A 19151-nucleotide genomic window follows, 5' to 3' on the forward strand; every position below is an offset into this window, starting at 1 on the left:
ATGCACATCCCTAACACACACAGATATAAACACACACACACAGATATAAACACACACACATAGATATAAACACACACACACAAATATAAACACACACACACAGATATAAACACACACACACAGATATAAACACACACACACAAATATAAACACACACACACAGACACACACATATACACACACACACACACCTGTTTCAGTTATTATAACGTAGATACAAATTATTATTGATGACGTACCTCACGAAACTTCACAGAGCTGAAGGAGAAACATCTCGCAGAGAAAATCCTCATGAATATATACACACACACACACACACACACACACACACACACACCACAGGCCACTTCAGTCTGTCAGGGAGTGTGTGTGCACTTTCACTTTCAATCACGCACACACACACACACAGATGCTGCCGTCAGTCAGAAAGCAAACAACCAATCACAGCGTCTGATTTGCAGGAAGAAGGATCCATTTCAGGTGAAGTACAAGTTTTTATATCAAATAAACTGTATTTTTTCAGTAAAATGTCTTAAATATAATAAAAATATTGATTGTGCAGGGAACTGTTTGAGAGTCTCAGAAAAGCAGCCTTTCTTTTAGCTTTGAAATTATGCTAAAACATATACAGTGGGGAAAAAAGTATTTAGTCAGCCACCAATTGTGCAAGTTCTCCCACTTAAAAAGATGAGAGAGGCCTGTCATTTTCATCCTAGGTACACCTCAACTATGAGAGACAGAATGGGGGAAAGAATCCAGGAAATCACATTGTCTGATTTTTAAAGAATTTATTTGCAAATGATGGAAAATAAGTATTTGGTCAATAACAAACAAACAAGATGTCTGTCTCTCACAGACCTGTAACTTCTTCTTTCAGAGCCTCCTCTGTCCTCCACTTGTTAACTGTATTAATGGAACCTGTTTGAACTCGTTATCAGAATAAAAGACACCTGTCCACAACCTCAAACAGTCACACTCCAAACTCCACTATGGCCAAGACCAGAGAGCTGTCAAAGGACACCAGAAACACAATGGTAGACCTGCACCAGGCTGGGAAGACTGAATCTGCAATAGGTAAGCAGCTTGGTGTGAAGAAATCAACTGTGGGAGCAATTATTAGAAAATAGAAGACATACAAGACCACTGATAATCTCCCTCCATCGGGGGCTCCACGCAAGATCTCACCCCGTGGGGTCAGAATGAGAAACAAGAACGGTGAGCAAAGATCCCAGAACCACACGGGGGGACCTAGTCAATGACCTGCAGAGAGCTGGGACCAAAGTAACAAAGGCTACCATCAGTAACACACTACGCCGCCAGGGACTCAAATCCTGCAGTGCCAGACGTGTCCCCCTGCTTAAGCCAGGACATGTCCAGGCCCGTCTGAAGTTTGCTAGAGAGCATTTAGATGATCCAGAAGAGGATTGGGAGAATGTCATATGGTCAGATGAAACCAAAATAGAACTTTTTGGTAAAAACTGAACTAGACGTGTTTGGAGGAGAAAGAATGCTGAGTTGCATCCAAAGAACACCTACTGTGAAACATGGGGGGGGGGGACATCATGCTTTGGGGCTGTTGTTCTGCAAAGGGACCAGGACCACTGATCCGTGTAAAGGAAAGAATGAATGGGGCCATGTATCGTGAGATTTTGAGTGACAACCTCCTTCCATCAGCAAGGGCATTGAAGATGAAACGTGGCTGGGTCTTTCAGCATGACAATGATCCCAAACACACCGCCCGGGCAACGAAGGAGTGGCTTCGTAAGAAGCATCTCAAGGTCCTGGAGTGGCCTAGCCAGTCTCCAGATCTCAACCCCATAGAAAATCTTTGGAGGGAGTTGAAAGTCCTTGTTGCCCAATTGGTGGCTGACTAAATACTTTTTTGCCCCACTGTATATTTTAAATACTTTTTGGACATTCGTACGTTTTAACTTATTAGATTTTGTCAGGCATTTCAAAAAAACATATTTTACAACATTTTTTCACATTTTCTATCAATATTTTTTAAAACATATTTATCAGCATTTTATTAAATCTTACACTTTTAACACTTTATAACTGTGATGTAATTATACTTTTGGGAGATTTCTCACATATTTCATATAACATTTCGACATTGGTCACATATTTGATCAAAAACACTGATTAAAGAGATGAAGCAACCGGTAACAGGAGCTCTCGCTGTGTGTGCCTGTGTGTGTGCCTGTGTGTGTGTGTTTGAGTGAGTGAGTGAGTGAGTGAGTGAGTGAGTGAGTGAGTGAGTGAGTGAGTGAGTGAGTGAGTGAGTGAGTGAGTGAGTGAGTGAGTGAGTGAGTGAGTGAGTGAGTGAGTGAGTGAGCGAGCGATGCGAGCGAGCGAGCGAGCGAGCGTGCGTGCGTGCGGTGCGTGCGTGCGTGCGTGCGTGCGTGCGTGCGTGCGTGCGTGCGTGCGTGTGTGCGTGTGTGCGTGTGTGTGTGTGTGAGAGAGAGAGAGAGAGAGAGAGAGAGAGAGAGAGAGAGAGAGTGTGTGTGTGTGTGTGTGTGTGCGTGCGGTGTGTGTGTGTGTTGCACCTTCTTATTTCAGTCTATTAATAACTGTGTGTGTGTGTGTGTGTGTGTGTGTGTGCGTGCGGTGTGTGTGTGTGTGAGAGAGAGAGAGAGAGAGAGAGAGAGAGAGAGAGAGAGAGAGAGAGAGAGAGAGAGAGAGAGAGAGAGAGAGAGAGAGAGAGAGAGTGTGTGTGTGTGTGTGTGTGTGTGTGTGTGTGTGTGTGTGTGTGTGTGTGTGTGAGTGGTGAATGTCGCACCTTCTTATTTCAGTCTATTAATAACTGTGTGTGTGTGTGTGTGTGTGTGTGTGTGTGTGTGTGTGTGTGTGTGTGTGTGTGTGTGTGTGTGTGTGTGTGTGTGTGTGTGTGTTGCTCTGTTTAATATCACTGTTAATTCGTCTGTAGGTGACTTCAGAAGCTGTGAGGACAAAGTACAAATAAAAACAACAAAACAGAGAATTAAACAAACACAAAAATAAAACCTACAAAAACAACATATAGATTAAATAAGTCAGAGCTGTGTTTTGTAAAGAAATATAATTATGTATGTCTTAAAAATAAATGTCAAGGCTCAGACAGATCAATAATAAAGAGGACTCATGTTTAATTTTTCAAGATGTAAAATATTTTATTTTCTGTAAATGATCCTAAATCAGATTCCACATTTTTCCCAAAAACAAAAAACATCACACAGATTTAAACGTGGGATAATAAAAAAAACAGAAAGTCGCCTGTACATAGTCCTGACGCTCAAACTGAAAACACCTGCAGACAAAACGCAGGGCAGAGAAACACAGAAGGCCGCCCACAGGTAACAACAGAAAACTTTATTTAAAACGTGACGGTAGCGCTCTAAACTCTTCTGTTAAATTATGATACAGATATTTACAGGCTGCGACTGCGGACCTTGAACTCATCGTGATTTAGAAAATAGCTTCATTCAGTAATAAATACAAAAAACAACAACAAAAAAATCTCTTATTTTACAGAAATTAACAAAACGCAGGGAGGGGCCGAGGGGGGGGGGGGGGGGGGAATCAAGTATGTTTCTGTGAGATCTGTTTTTGTGTTTTATTTTTTTCATAGTGCAACTTAATGAGACATTCTGCTATTTCACATTTACATCATTTTACACACAATATACACACAGAGGACCAGCCTCAGCATAAGCCCCGCCCCCACCTGTCAATCATATGTAAGCCCCGCCCCTCGTCTGTCAATCAAACTCTTCTGTCGTCATTATTTACGATCAGTATATTATTTCATAACTTCTGATATGAGTGTAGCCTCAGCACCGTGTGTGTGTGTGTGTGTGTGTGTGTGTGTGTGTGTGTGTGTGTGTGTGAGTGTGAGTGAGTGTGTGTGAGTGCGTGTGAGTGTGTGTGAGTGTGTGTGAGTGTGTGAGTGTGTGTTCAGTTCATCCACTTCCTGCAGTTGACGGTTCCACAGTGACAGGGGATTTTGTGCTGGTCGTCCTCCAGGTCGAACTTGTAGTCGTACGACAGCTGAGAAACAGGGTAATAATAAACGTTTTATTTTCCCACAATTCATAGCGCCTTGGGGTTAAAACACGGGGTTAGCAGTGGGAACATCTTTGATAAATGTGTAAATAAATGCTAACAAAGCTCAGCTAATCCTGGGTTTGACATAGTAAAAGCCTTCCATTATTTGTTAGTGTGTGTACCTCCTCTCCCCTCTGGATCTGGATGTGTGTGTGTGTCTGTGTGTATACCTCCTCTCCCCCGTGTGTGTGTGTGTGTGTGTACCTCCTCTCCCCTCTGGATCTGGATGTGTGTGTGTGTCTGTGTGTATACCTCCTCTCCCCCGTGTGTGTGTGTGTGTGTGTGTGTGTGTGTGTGTGTGTGTGTGTGTACCTCCTCTCCCCTCTGGATGTGTGTGTGTGTGTGTGTGTACCTTCTCTCCCCTCTGGATGTGTGTGTGTGTGTGTGTGTGTGTGTGTGTGTGTGTGTGTGTGTGTGTGTGTACCTCCTCTCCCCTCTGGATGTGTGTGTGTGTGTGTGTGTGTGTGTGTGTGTGTGTGTGTGTGTGTGTACCTCCTCTCCCCTCTGGATGTGTGTGTGTGTGTGTCTGTACCTCCTCTCCCCTCTGGATGTGTGTGTGTGTGTGTGTGTGTGTGTGTGTGTGTGTGTGTGTGTGTGTGTGTGGGTGTGTACCTCCTCTCCCCTCTGGATGCGTCTGCAGGAACTGATGATAATCTTGTTCTCTTTCTCCACAGAGACGACCTCCGTGATGCAGTTAGGAGAACACGAGTGGTTGATGTACCTGAACACAACACACACACACACACACACACACACACACACACACACACACACACACACACACACACACACACACACACACACACACACACACACACACACACACACACACACACACACACACACACACACACACACACACACACACACACACACACACACACACACACACACACACAGTCAGAACTTTGTGGGAAAAAGTGGAAAGAATGTCCCAAAAGAAACAACAAAATGTGTGTTTTATTCTCACCGAGCCGGTCCTCCTGTGATGGTGGCGTCGATCACAAAGTCGTTATCGATCCGGAACATGTACACACCGCGGTTCTACACACACACACACACACACACACACACACACACACACACACACACACACACACACACACACACACACACACACACACACACACACACACACACACACACACACACACACACACACACACACACACACACACACACACACACACACACACACACACACACACACACACACACACACACACACACACACACACACACACACACACACACACACACACACAAAGAAACATCAGTGATTGGTTTAGAAAAATCCCAGTTTGACTGAATACAGATTTTTAAAAGGAATCTCAATAATCCACGTCTTAGCAGCCCTGACCCTCTATAGAAGGTACATAGTGTTAGTGTGTGTGTGTGTGTGTGTGTGTGTGTGTGTGTGTGTGTGTGTGTGTGTGTGTGTGTGTGTGTCTTACCTGGGCCTCGTACAGCCTCTCCTTCCTGTTGGCCACTTCGCTCCTGATGATGGTTCCGATGTATTCGATCATCATGGTGCACTTCTCCATGTCTCTGGCCGCGTACAGACCCAGACCCTGAACAGGAAGTGACATCATTCAGAGGACAGGTGATCGTGGTGCAGGTGTTTCAAAAGTTTACTCGTGATTTACAGATTTCTTTCGGGCTTATTTCCATAGTTTTGTCACATTTTTAATCATCATTTTCACACGTTTTTCTCATCACTTCCAGATGTTTTCCAGGCCTTTCGGGATGTTTTTATATATAATCGTTGGACGTTAGTCAAGTGTTTTTAGGGAGGTTTATTTATATATATTTCTGATGTTTTCAAAGCATTTTTACTATAGTTCTATCACATTAGTCCCGTTACCCTCCCCCCTACATGCCCCTCCTCTCACCTGGATGCGGGATCGAGCCAGGTAGACGTTGGTCTTCCACTCGCTGGTCATGCGTCTGTACTGGGAGGCCTTGGAGTGTCTCCCCTGGTGCGCCCCCCCCATCAGTAACTCCCCCGGAGAGAGGGAGAGGACGCCGGGCACCGGGCCCACGATGGAGCCCACAGAGCCCTGACAGCGGGGGGCCACACTGGTCAAGAGGGTGGGCCTAACACAGGGAAAACTACACTTTAATACACATTTAATCATGAGGTAATTGTTAGAAACTCTCCCTGGTCTCCGGCTTGAGCTTGAACCTCAGGATCCATGTATCTGTGATCCTCTCCAGAATGGAAGGAGTCATCACATACAGAGCATCAACTAGTTCCTGAACAGTGTCCTTCACATGCTGATATCCAAGAGAGGGAGTTCCACAGTCACAAGATGGAGGAATAGAAAGCAGTATTCAATGTTTACTTCAGATTAGCTCCACGTCAGAAATGATCATGCTTGTCATATGTCTCTCTCCATAGAGGCTGAATCATCATGTTAATCACATAGCTATCATATGCCTCAAACAGTCCTGATGCTCTTCTAGGTCATCACACATCCTGTCATGTTCTCAGCTACAGTTGATACCTTTGTTAGCATGTTGCTCTCATGTTGGAAGAGGACAGTTTACCTCTTGGTCTGGATGGCTTTGGGTTCGGAGCGAGCGGACCCTGTGGGGTTGAAAGCGAGGGGCCACTCCATCAGAGGATTCCTGCCGTACCTAAAGGTGTACTGATCACACACCTCCACCCCCGGCAGCTACACACACACAAACAGAAAACATATTGACTTTCAATAAACTTAAAAAACACCTCCATTGGACTCCTTTGTTTAATTATGTAACATAATGACATCACAATGGAACAAGAGCGCTCCTATTGGCTAGCGCTCCAACACATTGATAGGCTAAGGGGGCGGGAAATCTCTAAGCGGTTGACCAATCACAACAGAGCTGGCCAGCTAACCAATCAGAGCAGACTGGGCTCTGGTTTCAGACGGAGGGTGAAAAACGGTGATTTTTTTTTTTTTTTAATGGAAAGTGTAAAAATTGACCAAGAATTGCAAATACAATTTAAATGTCCGACTTCCGGTTGAGTTTACGATATGATGCCAAGAGGCTTTTTTGCGTGTCTCAACAGACTACATGCACCTGCCAAATGTCATACCTGTAGGTGAAACCTGAGCAAGGGGCTATAGCGCTTTTTACCCAACAGACCTGATAATCCTGTCAACGCAGTGCAGGAGTGAGTGTGTGTGTGTGTGTGTGTGTGTGACGAGAGACTCACAGACTCGATAATCCTGGTCACAGCGGAGGTGGTCAGTCCGAACAGATCTTCTCCCTTCAGGTAAACCGGGAAAAGTTTCAGAGTCCCGCTGGAGACCCGGAGCTGAGACACCGGCTCCAGAACCTGATCCCACACCACTACACACACACACACACACACACACACACACACACACACACACACACACACACACACACACACACACACACACACACACACACACACACACACACACACACACACACACACACACACACACACACACACACACACACACACACACACACACACACACACACACACACACACACACACACACACACACACACACACACACACACACACACACGTTAATTGTTTTAATGCAGGAGTTTAACAGAAGGACTTTATTGATCCCAATGTGGGAAATGTTTGTGTTGCAGCAGCATGAAGAGACAAGGCATTGAACATTAGAGAAATTAAAAGATTTTAAAAACTGTACATTAATATTCAATTTAATATTCCATCCCTTATACAATTAGTGTATATATAATATCCGGCTTTATATTTTGTTACTGTAAATTAAAGTTAATTTACATTTTCTTTTTTTAATGCTATTTTATTTCTAGTTGTTGTGATGTTTACATTTTGGATTGGTAATTTCTACTCTTAATTTCTCTGATGTGCAATGCCTTTCCCAAAATGGAATCAATAAAGTACTTTTTATCTTATCTTATTAGAGAAATTAAAAGATTAGAAATAAACAATCCATAATGTAAACGTCTCAAATAGAAATAAAACGGTACTAAAAAATGTTGAAATCAGAGGTTGCTCTAGACTTGACTGACAGGAACGTAACATTTCCGAGGGGGGTGGGGGGGGAAGAGAGAGCATGCTCTAAACTATGCTATCCTGGCTCCAAAATGGTGGAATGAGCTCCCCATTGAAATCAGGACAGCAGATAGCTTACACATCTTCCGACGCAAACTGAAAACTCATCTCTTTAGACTCCACTTCCAGAGATAGAATTACTAACAAAGCACTTATATACTAATAAAGGGCTGGCTTTCTAAATGCCAGTTGAGTAGCACTTGAAATGTTTGGCTCTATGAAACCTGATGTACTTATATGATTCTGTTTTCTTAAAGGTTGTATCTTCCTGGTCGAATGCACTTATTGTAAGTCGCTTTGGATAAAAGCGTCAGCTAAATGCAATGTAATGTAATGTAAACTGTCAACGTGGGGGGTGGGGGGGGAAGAGAGAGCATGCTCGTGAACTGTTAGTGCCGTGTTAAGCATGCCCACTGTACAGCGGAAAGCAAAAACTCCCAGACATTTCAATGATCTGTTCGGCACAGTTTGGTTTGGAAACGATATCATTTCCTTTTTGGCGGGCAAGCATAACACGGCATGACACGGCATGACACGGCATGACACGGCATGACACGGCATGACACGGCATGACACGGCATGACACGGCATAACACGGCATGACACGGCATAACACGGCATGACACGGCATGACACGGCATGACACGGCATGACACGGCATGACACGGCATGACACGGCATGACACGGCATAACACGGCTTGACACGGCATGACACGGCATGACACGGCTTGACACGGCATAACACGGCATGACACGGCATGACACGGCATGACACCGGAGCCTCGCTGCGGGGAAGCTTTGGCGCTGTTCTGAGTTTGTTCTAATCTGTCAAAATGACGGACTGCTTTCAGATTTTTCCGTCATTGTTAAAAGAGACGGAAAATATTCGGTTAACGTGACCTCTGGTTGAAATACAAATTTACAGTAAACTAAATATGAAACAGGATATTATATATACATTCAGTGTGTTTGAGGAATGGAATATTACATTTTAAATTGAATATAAATGTAAAATGTACAGCGTGAGTAAAACATGATGTCACTTCCTGTTTACCTTTGGGGGAGGGTCCAGTGAGGATGATGTCATCGTATCCCTGCTCCTCGACCCTCACCTTGAAGAGCGGTCGGCCCTCCCGCTCCTCCACACAGCACAGGTACTTACAGCGCCTGGAAACACACACACACACACACACACACACACACACACACACACACACACACACACACACACACACACACACACACACACACACACACACACACACACACACACACACACACACACACACACACACACACACACACACACACACACACACACACACACACACACACACACACACACACACACACACACACACACACACACACACACACACACACACACACACACACACACACGATGTCACAAACACCTGGACCAATCAGTCGAACGCTGCTCTCTGGGTCAACATAAATATTTTCTTCTTTATATTTTTTAATGCTATTTTATTTTGATTGCTAGTATAGAGGTATTAGTAGAAGAAGTAGTATAAGTAGTAGTTGAAGTAGTAATAGTCCTGGTAGAAGTAGTAGTAGTAGTAGCACACTTGAACCAATGAGAGGAACGCTGCTCTCTTGGTCACAGTCTACATTCTACAGATTACAGAGCATGCTGGGAGTTTCACCTGTTGCTGTTTCTCATGCTCCAGTAGATGCGATCGGCTCGATATCCGATGGGGAAAATGGCCGTTTTGTTGTGGAAGCGTCTCATCTGAAGGGGGAGGAGCCTCCCAATGGCGTGGAACAGCAGAGCCCCCACCCTGAAGGTGTGCGGGCCCCCCCCCCTCTGAACCACCGCCGCGATCTGACGCGCCTCGTCTCGCTGCACGAACACGCGCCGAAACACCGCGAAACAGCGAAGCTCACAGTCGTACGGGTCGCTTAGCAACAAGACGGGGGGGTCGCAGGGGAGGGGGGAGGAGCCAGAGGAGGAACAGCGGTCACTGGCCCCTCCCCCTCCCATGGCTCCTCCCACTGAGCGGGGCTTGTGGAAGTGGCACAGCATCGTCTTGTCCTTGAGGGGAGAGGGGGTTATTGTTTATATATGTGAATAACAGTACATTTGACAATGTGTGTGTGTGTGTGTGTGTGTGTGTGTGTGTGTGTGTGTGTGTGTGTGTGTGTGTGTGTGTGTGTGTGTACCTTGAAGAAGGTGCAGTGTGTGTGTGTGTGTGTGTGTGTGTGTGTGTGTGTGTGTGTGTGTGTACCTTGAAGAAGGTGCAGTGTGTGTGTGTGTGTGTGTGTGTGTGTGTGTGTGTGTGTGTGTGTGTGTGTGTGTGTGTGTGTGTGTGTGTGTGTGTGTGTGTGTGTGTGTGTGTGTGTGTGTGTGTGTGTGTGTGTGTGTGTGTGTGTGTGTGTGTGTGTGTGTGTGTGTACCTTGAAGAAGGTGCAGTGTGCCAGCAGAGCACAGCTGAAGTGATATGTGTTGGTGCAGCGCAGGCGGTTGCAGCCGCTGGTCGCTCCTCTCCTCTGACAGTGAGCGCAGCGCAGAGTGAGAGAGCGACGCAGGGCGAGCTCCACGTTGATCAGAGCGCCGGCCTGCGTCTCGTAAACCTCAGAGGACCAGAGGGCGCAGTTCAGATGTACCTGAGAGGGGGGGACAGGTGAGTTCAGTGGGATAGTCTATACATATCAACGCCATGATGTAGGCTAATGTTGGGCTATAAAGGAACTACAGCATGGTCACATGACTTCACCGGTTTGTGTTTAATGTTTATTTATACCTTCATCTCAGTCACACATCCTTTTTCTGGGGCTGAGTGCAAAGTGTCAGTAAACAAAGGATAATGTGATCTACTCTCAAAGTAGTGTTCAATGTTTCATAGCTTTTCTCAAAAAAATTCAGTCACGTCCGCTAAGCTAAAGTAGGCTAATGTTGGGCTATAAAGGAACTACAGCACGGTCACATGACTTCACGTCACCACCGCTAAGCTAAAGGAGGCTAATGTTGGGCTATAAAGGAACTACAGCACGGTCACATGACTTCACGTCACCACCGCTAAGCTAAAGGAGGCTAATGTTGGGCTATAAAGGAACTACAGCACGGTCACATGACTTCACGTCACCACCGCTAAGCTAAAGGTGGCTAATGTTGGGCTATAAAGGAACTACAGCACGGTCACATGACTTCACGTCACCACCGCTAAGCTAAAGGAAGCTAATGTTGGGCTATAAAGGAACTACAGCACGGTCACATGACTTCACGTCACCACCGCTAAGCTAAAGGTGGCTAATGTTGGGCTATAAAGGAACTACAGCACGGTCACATGACTTCACGTCACCACCGCTAAGCTAAAGGAAGCTAATGTTGGGCTATAAAGGAACTACAGCACGGTCACATGACTTCACGTCACCACCGCTAAGCTAAAGGTGGCTAATGTTGGGCTATAAAGGAACTACAGCACGGTCACATGACTTCACGTCACCACCGCTAAGCTAAAGGAAGCTAATGTTGGGCTATAAAGGAACTACAGCACGGTCACATGACTTCACATCACCACCGCTAAGCTAAAGGTGGCTAATGTTGGGCTATAAAGGAACTACAGCACGGTCACATGACTTCACGTCACCACCGCTAAGCTAAAGGAGGCTAATGTTGGGCTATAAAGGAACTACAGCACGGTCACATGACTTCACGTCACCACCGCTAAGCTAAAGGAAGCTAATGTTGGGCTATAAAGGAACTACAGCACGGTCACATGACTTCACGTCACCACCGCTAAGCTAAAGGAGGCTAATGTTGGGCTATAAAGGAACTACAGCACGGTCAAATGACTTCACGTCACCACCGCTAAGCTAAAGGTGGCTAATGTTGGGCTATAAAGGAACTACAGCACGGTCACATGACTTCACGTCACCACCGCTAAGCTAAAGGAGGCTAATGTTGGGCTATAAAGGAACTACAGCACGGTCACATGACTTCACGTCACCACCGCTAAGCTAAAGGTGGCTAATGTTGGGCTATAAAGGAACTACAGCACGGTCACATGACTTCACGTCACCACCGCTAAGCTAAAGGAGGCTAATGTTGGGCTATAAAGGAACTACAGCACGGTCACATGACTTCACGTCACCACCGCTAAGCTAAAGGAAGCTAATGTTGGGCTATAAAGGAACTACAGCACGGTCACATGACTTCACGTCACCACCGCTAAGCTAAAGGTGGCTAATGTTGGGCTATAAAGGAACTACAGCACGGTCACATGACTTCACGTCACCACCGCTAAGCTAAAGGAAGCTAATGTTGGGCTATAAAGGAACTACAGCACGGTCACATGACTTCACGTCACCACCGCTAAGCTAAAGGTGGCTAATGTTGGGCTATAAAGGAACTACAGCACGGTCACATGACTTCACGTCACCACCGCTAAGCTAAAGGAGGCTAATGTTGGGCTATAAAGGAACTACAGCACGGTCACATGACTTCACGTCACCACCGCTAAGCTAAAGGTGGCTAATGTTGGGCTATAAAGGAACTACAGCACGGTCACATGACTTCACGTCACCACCGCTAAGCTAAAGGAGGCTAATGTTGGGCTATAAAGGAACTACAGCACGGTCACATGACTTCACGTCACCACCGCTAAGCTAAAGGAAGCTAATGTTGGGCTATAAAGGAACTACAGCACGGTCACATGACTTCACGTCACCACCGCTAAGCTAAAGGTGGCTAATGTTGGGCTATAAAGGAACTACAGCACGGTCACATGACTTCACGTCACCACCGCTAAGCTAAAGGAAGCTAATGTTGGGCTATAAAGGAACTACAGCACGGTCACATGACTTCACGTCACCACCGCTAAGCTAAAGGTGGCTAATGTTGGGCTATAAAGGAACTACAGCACGGTCACATGACTTCACGTCACCACCGCTAAGCTAAAGGAGGCTAATGTTGGGCTATAAAGGAACTACAGCACGGTCACATGACTTCACGTCACCACCGCTAAGCTAAAGGTGGCTAATGTTGGGCTATAAAGGAACTACAGCACGGTCACATGACTTCACGTCACCACCGCTAAGCTAAAGGAGGCTAATGTTGGGCTATAAAGGAACTACAGCACGGTCACATGACTTCACGTCACCACCGCTAAGCTAAAGGAGGCTAATGTTGGGCTATAAAGGAACTACAGCATGGTCACATGACTTCACGTCACCACCGCTAAGCTAAAGGAAGCTAATGTTGGGCTATAAAGGAACTACAGCACGGTCACATGACTTCACGTCACCACCGCTAAACTAAAGGAGGCTAATGTTGGGCTATAAAGGAACTACAGCACGGTCACATGACTTCACGTCACCACCGCTAAGCTAAAGGAGGCTAATGTTGGGCTATAAAGGAACTACAGCACGGTCACATGACTTCACGTCACCACCGCTAAGCTAAAGGAAGCTAATGTTGGGCTATAAAGGAACTACAGCACGGTCACATGACTTCACGTCACCACCGCTAAGCTAAAGGAGGCTAATGTTGGGCTATAAAGGAACTACAGCACGGTCACATGACTTCACCGGTTTGTGTTTAATGTTTATTTATACCTTCATCTCAGTCACACATCCTTTTTCTGGGGCTGAGTGCAAAGTGTCAGTAAACAAAGGATAATGTGATCTACTCTCAAAGTAGTGTTCAATGTTTCATAGCTTTTCTCAAAAAAATTCAGTCACGTCCGCTAAGCTAAAGTAGGCTAATGTTGGGCTATAAAGGAACTACAGCACGGTCACATGACTTCACGTCACCACCGCTAAGCTAAAGGTGGCTAATGTTGGGCTATAAAAGAACTACAGCACGGTCACATGACTTCACGTCACCACCGCTAAGCTAAAGGAGGCTAATGTTGGGCTATAAAGGAACTACAGCACGGTCACATGACTTCACGTCACCACCGCTAAGCTAAAGGAGGCTAATGTTGGGCTATAAAGGAACTACAGCACGGTCACATGACTTCACGTCACCACCGCTAAGCTAAAGGTGGCTAATGTTGGGCTATAAAGGAACTACAGCACGGTCACATGACTTCACGTCACCACCGCTAAGCTAAAGGAGGCTAATGTTGGGCTATAAAGGAACTACAGCACGGTCACATGACTTCACGTCACCACCGCTAAGCTAAAGGAAGCTAATGTTGGGCTATAAAGGAACTACAGCACGGTCACATGACTTCACGTCACCACCGCTAAGCTAAAGGAGGCTAATGTTGGGCTATAAAGGAACTACAGCACGGTCACATGACTTCACGTCACCACCGCTAAGCTAAAGGTGGCTAATGTTGGGCTATAAAGGAACTACAGCACGGTCACATGACTTCACGTCACCACCGCTAAGCTAAAGGAGGCTAATGTTGGGCTATAAAGGAACTACAGCACGGTCACATGACTTCACGTCACCACCGCTAAGCTAAAGGAAGCTAATGTTGGGCTATAAAGGAACTACAGCACGGTCACATGACTTCACGTCACCACCGTTAAGCTAAAGGAGGCTAATGTTGGGCTATAAAGGAACTACAGCACGGTCACATGACTTCACGTCACCACCGCTAAGCTAAAGGAGGCTAATGTTGGGCTATAAAGGAACTACAGCACGGTCACATGACTTCACGTCACCACCGCTAAGCTAAAGGTGGCTAATGTTGGGCTATAAAGGAACTACAGCACGGTCACATGACTTCACGTCACCACCGCTAAGCTAAAGGAGGCTAATGTTGGGCTATAAAGGAACTACAGCACGGTCACATGACTTCACGTCACCACCGCTAAGCTAAAGGAGGCTAATGTTGGGTCTTCTAATTCCTCATTCACCCCAACGGTGTTTCAGGGCCAGTTCAGAGCTGGAGCTTGAAAAGCACCGGGTTTTCCTCTTCACACCGTAGCGGAGCAGCCTCTTAGCTCCGGAAACCGGTTCGTTTCAAGCACCAAAAAATTGTCCGGCCAAAGCAAAAGCACCGCATACGCCACGCTTACGTCGAGGCGGGGGCAGGGGCGGGATCAACTCCTGAACAACAACAAAAAGCCGACTTATTATCCAGTTTGTACATAACGATGGAGAAAGTTAACAGGCAGCAGTGGTCCACTGAAGAGACCAGCGACCTACTGGAATCTGGTCTTCTGAAGAGACCAGCTACCTACTGGGGATCTGGTCTTCCGAAGAGGTACAGAGGAAGCTGGAGCACAATCGGCCATTGTTGTTGTTGTCGGTGTCAGCTGTGAGGGGTTTCCGCGCGGTTTGGCTTTATGAAGCAGGCACGCAAACGGTTACGTCATGACGCAAACGATGACGCAATGACGCAGCACCAGTCGGACTCTGGGCGGTGTGAAAAGAGCCGGAGCTAAACCGAAGAACCGGTTATGAACCTGAAAAGCTCTAGCACGGAGCTTGAACCGGAGTTGCGTTGGTGTGAATGAGGTATAACTCACCCAGAGATCCAGGTCCAGGTTCAGGAGTCTTGCCGGTCCGTCAGTATGTCCGTCTCCCTGCTGGTTACAGAAGCAGCATCTCCGCTCGTCTTTAGGGAAAGGGTCCGGAAGGAGACACACCCCCAACTTCTTCAGGAGAACGTCCACTTCCTCCTCCGTTGGCATGGAAACCGCCTCGTTAGGGGTGCAAGGGCCTCTGGGTAAATAGAGGCAAACAGAGTGATGCTATCAGGCTGAGCTAAGGCTAATATGATGCTAACAGGCCTGAAAAATACTCATACATTTGAAGAATATCCAATAATCTTTAAAAAAATAAAAAATGCTAACCTGCAGAGTGCTAAGTGCTATCATGCTAGATGCTAACCTGCAGAGTGCTAAGTGCTATCATGCTAGATGCTATGCTAACCTGCAGAGTGCTAAGTGCTATCATGCTAGATGCTAACCTGCAGAGTGCTAAGTGCTATCATGCTAGATGCTATGCTAACCTGCAGAGTGCTAAGTGCTATCATGCTAGATGCTAACCTGCAGAGTGCTAAGTGCTATCATGCTAGATGCTAACCTGCAGAGTGCTAAGTGCTATCATGCTAGATGCTATGCTAACCTGCAGAGTGCTAAGTGCTATCATGCTAGATGCTATGCTAACCTGCAGAGTGCTAAGTGCTATCATGCTAGATGCTAACCTGCAGAGTGCTAAGTGCTATCATGCTAGATGCTAACCTGCAGAGTGCTAAGTGCTATCATGCTAGATGCTATGCTAACCTGCAGAGTGCTAAGTGCTATCATGCTAGATGCTATGCTAACCTGCAGAGTGCTAAGTGCTAACATGCTAGATGCTATGCTAACCTGCAGAGTGCTAAGTGCTATCATGCTAGATGCTATGCTAACCTGCAGAGTGCTAAGTGCTAACATGCTAGATGCTATGCTAACCTGCAGAGTGCTAAGTGCTATCATGCTAGATGCTATGCTAACCTGCTGAGCGTAATGTTGAAGCTCCACCTCCTCCACCTGCAGCACTTCGTCCTTTTCCCAGAGCGATTAGACTCCTCCCCCCCAGGTACAGCTCGGGGGCGGGGCTTCAGCTTCACCTGGGAACCAATCACAGAGTCTCATAAATCAATCAACCAGTCAAGATTCAAGGCCTTATCATCATGACAACAAAAACAGAAATCAGTTGTTCCTTTAGCCACACCCACCTTGAGGCTGTCCATGCGGGGGCGTGTCTCTGTGGTGATGGCGGCGGCGGGGGGGAAGGAGATAGGAGGTGAGGAAGAGGGGGTAGGAGAGGAAGGAGGGAGGAGGAGGGAGTGAACTGCAATGGTGGACATGTTGCTGGTGTACTGATGCACCCTGCAGGGAGGGGGGCACTCAGGGCCCGCCAGCATGAGGGGGGTCTGAGGAAAACACATATTCATTATTACAAAAAATGTGATCAACCAATTAACCAAATAGAGATTAATTTAAGTGTTTAAAACCAATTAAGACGCTTCAAACCAATTACAGGTTCCTCCCAGGTGAGTCTCACCTTGTTAGCGGCTTTGCTCTGCACGTCGGAGTTGAACAGAGACGAGCAGTTGGTGCTGCAGAACATCATGCGGGTCGCTCGGGGCTGACCCTCCTGCAACACACACACACAGTCACTTCCTGTCGGCCATATTTGTAGTCCACTCTACCATATGATACGATGATACTTTAATGGTCAGATCCAGTCTGAAATGCTCCTTACATCCCAGCAGCTCCATGTGGAACATCAACAGACACACATCAAGACACACGAGAAACAAACATGGAACATCACAGCAGGATCAGAGAGAGCTGCTCAAAGAGCCTTCAGCGTGCATCTGATCTGTAGCTCTGTGTTCACTGAGAGGACTGACTGGAGCACGAAGGATGCTTCAGTCTGACCTTAGTGATCTCCATTAGATGGTAGCAGTTCATATTCTCTGTCGGAGCATGCTTTGGGTCCCAGAGGATGCTGTTGGACAGCCTCTCAGGTTATTATGGTCTGCTGAGTCAGGAAGTCTCTGACAGAGTTCACCATCATCCTGCCACCAACCTGTTTGATCTCCTTGCTGATGCGCACTCCATTTCCCAGAAGCACCTTGCAGTAGCTGCAGCACTGAGTCCTGGCAGCAGTAGCAGAGGGGACGTCATGTTGGATGTAGTCCATTCGGATACCTACACACACACATACGTCAATCACTTGTTCTTGTTGTGTGTTCTCATTTTTGAGTGTGCAGGTAATAATGGAAAGTGTGTACATATTGCAGAGTGTACAAACCAGTGTTCCCAGTAGCTGGTGGGGTTCTCTGCATTCTGCTTACTGCTGAACCCTGCGCACACACACACACACACACACACACACACACACACACACACACACACACACACACACACACACACACACACACACACACACACACACACACACACACACACACACACACACACACACACACACACACACACACACACACACACACACACACACACACACACACACACACACACACACACACACACACACACACACACACACACACACACACATTAATAAACAAGAGAAGTTACGATGCCAATTTTAAGTTAACGGTGATTAACGAAGTCATCAAACAACTGTCGAGAAGCAAAGGAATATGGAGTTACTGAGAGTAACGTGAGAAGCTGGCGAGCCCAATAAGACCACCTTGAAAAATGCAAACAGTCAGAGAAAAGCTGTCCACAAAACTTGAACACAATGTTTGATGTGTGTTGTCATTATTTTCAAATAAAATATATTCTTTATCAAAACAAGATTTGGTCTTCAAAACGAGGGGTTGTCTTATATTCGGGTCGATACGGTACTATGTGAATGCAGTGCTATGTAACCTCAGTATTTGGTCTCACCTGAGGGAGGGGCACCCGGACCCCGGCCAGCAGGGCGAGAGCATTGCATTCTGGGCCGGGAGGGCCGGGGGTGCGGCTCAGCTGGTAGTCGGTGGGGACGGGGACACGAAGAAGCTCCGCCACCGCCGCCATGACACCTGCAACACTCTGAAGACACACAGGGTCATATCACGGGGTTAGAAAATATATATAACAAATAATAATAAAATAAAATAAATAAAAATACAATAAAATAAATAATAATGTTGGGTACATTTCTAGAATATTTGTACATTAACATGTCTTTTAAAAAATATAAATAATATATATATACAGTAAAGTATACCTGCGCTGCGACGGGGTTGAGGGTGATGGCGATGGTAACCAGATCAGTGTTGGAGCAGGGAGGAGCCTGATGGTGAGGCTCCACCTTCACTTCCTGTTTCACTGCTGAGCCCACACACACACACACACACACACACACACACACACACACACACACACACACACACACACACACACACACACACACACACACACACACACACACACACACACACACACACACACACACACACACACACACACACACACACACACACACACACACACACACACACACACACACACACACACACACACACACACACACACACACACACACACACACGTTATCTT

At 46.4% G+C, this 19151-nt stretch overlaps 1 protein-coding gene across 2 annotated transcripts in view; it reads right to left on the reverse strand.

Annotated features, from left to right (window-relative positions):
• Positions 1–3126: 3126 nt before the first annotated feature.
• The window catches only part of LOC307026582 (histone-lysine N-methyltransferase 2C-like), a 96867-nt gene continuing 80842 nt past the window's right edge, over positions 3127–19151 (reverse strand). The window contains exons 64-81 of one of the 2 annotated variants that reach the window (XM_079662099.1): positions 18820–18920; positions 18495–18641; positions 17890–17941; positions 17665–17786; positions 17134–17226; positions 16805–17002; positions 16581–16696; positions 15612–15807; positions 10581–10790; positions 9830–10218; positions 9217–9329; positions 7292–7428; positions 6637–6764; positions 5979–6183; positions 5541–5657; positions 5057–5130; positions 4699–4807; positions 3127–4029 (exon numbers count right to left, since the gene is read on the reverse strand). In XM_079662099.1, the coding sequence (XP_079518225.1) occupies positions 3937–4029; positions 4699–4807; positions 5057–5130; positions 5541–5657; positions 5979–6183; positions 6637–6764; positions 7292–7428; positions 9217–9329; positions 9830–10218; positions 10581–10790; positions 15612–15807; positions 16581–16696; positions 16805–17002; positions 17134–17226; positions 17665–17786; positions 17890–17941; positions 18495–18641; positions 18820–18920 (2600 nt within the window). In that variant the 3' untranslated portion in view covers positions 3127–3936. Of the gene's footprint in view, positions 4030–4698; positions 4808–5056; positions 5131–5540; positions 5658–5978; positions 6184–6636; positions 6765–7291; positions 7429–9216; positions 9330–9829; positions 10219–10580; positions 10791–15611; positions 15808–16580; positions 16697–16804; positions 17003–17133; positions 17227–17664; positions 17787–17889; positions 17942–18494; positions 18642–18819; positions 18924–19151 lie in introns of both variants that reach the window. The other variant, XM_079662098.1, reaches the window with a different exon arrangement.

This window comes from Notothenia rossii (assembly GCF_949606895.1).
Source record: "Notothenia rossii genome assembly, chromosome: 12".
NCBI classification, from domain to species: Eukaryota; Metazoa; Chordata; class Actinopteri; order Perciformes; family Nototheniidae; genus Notothenia; species Notothenia rossii.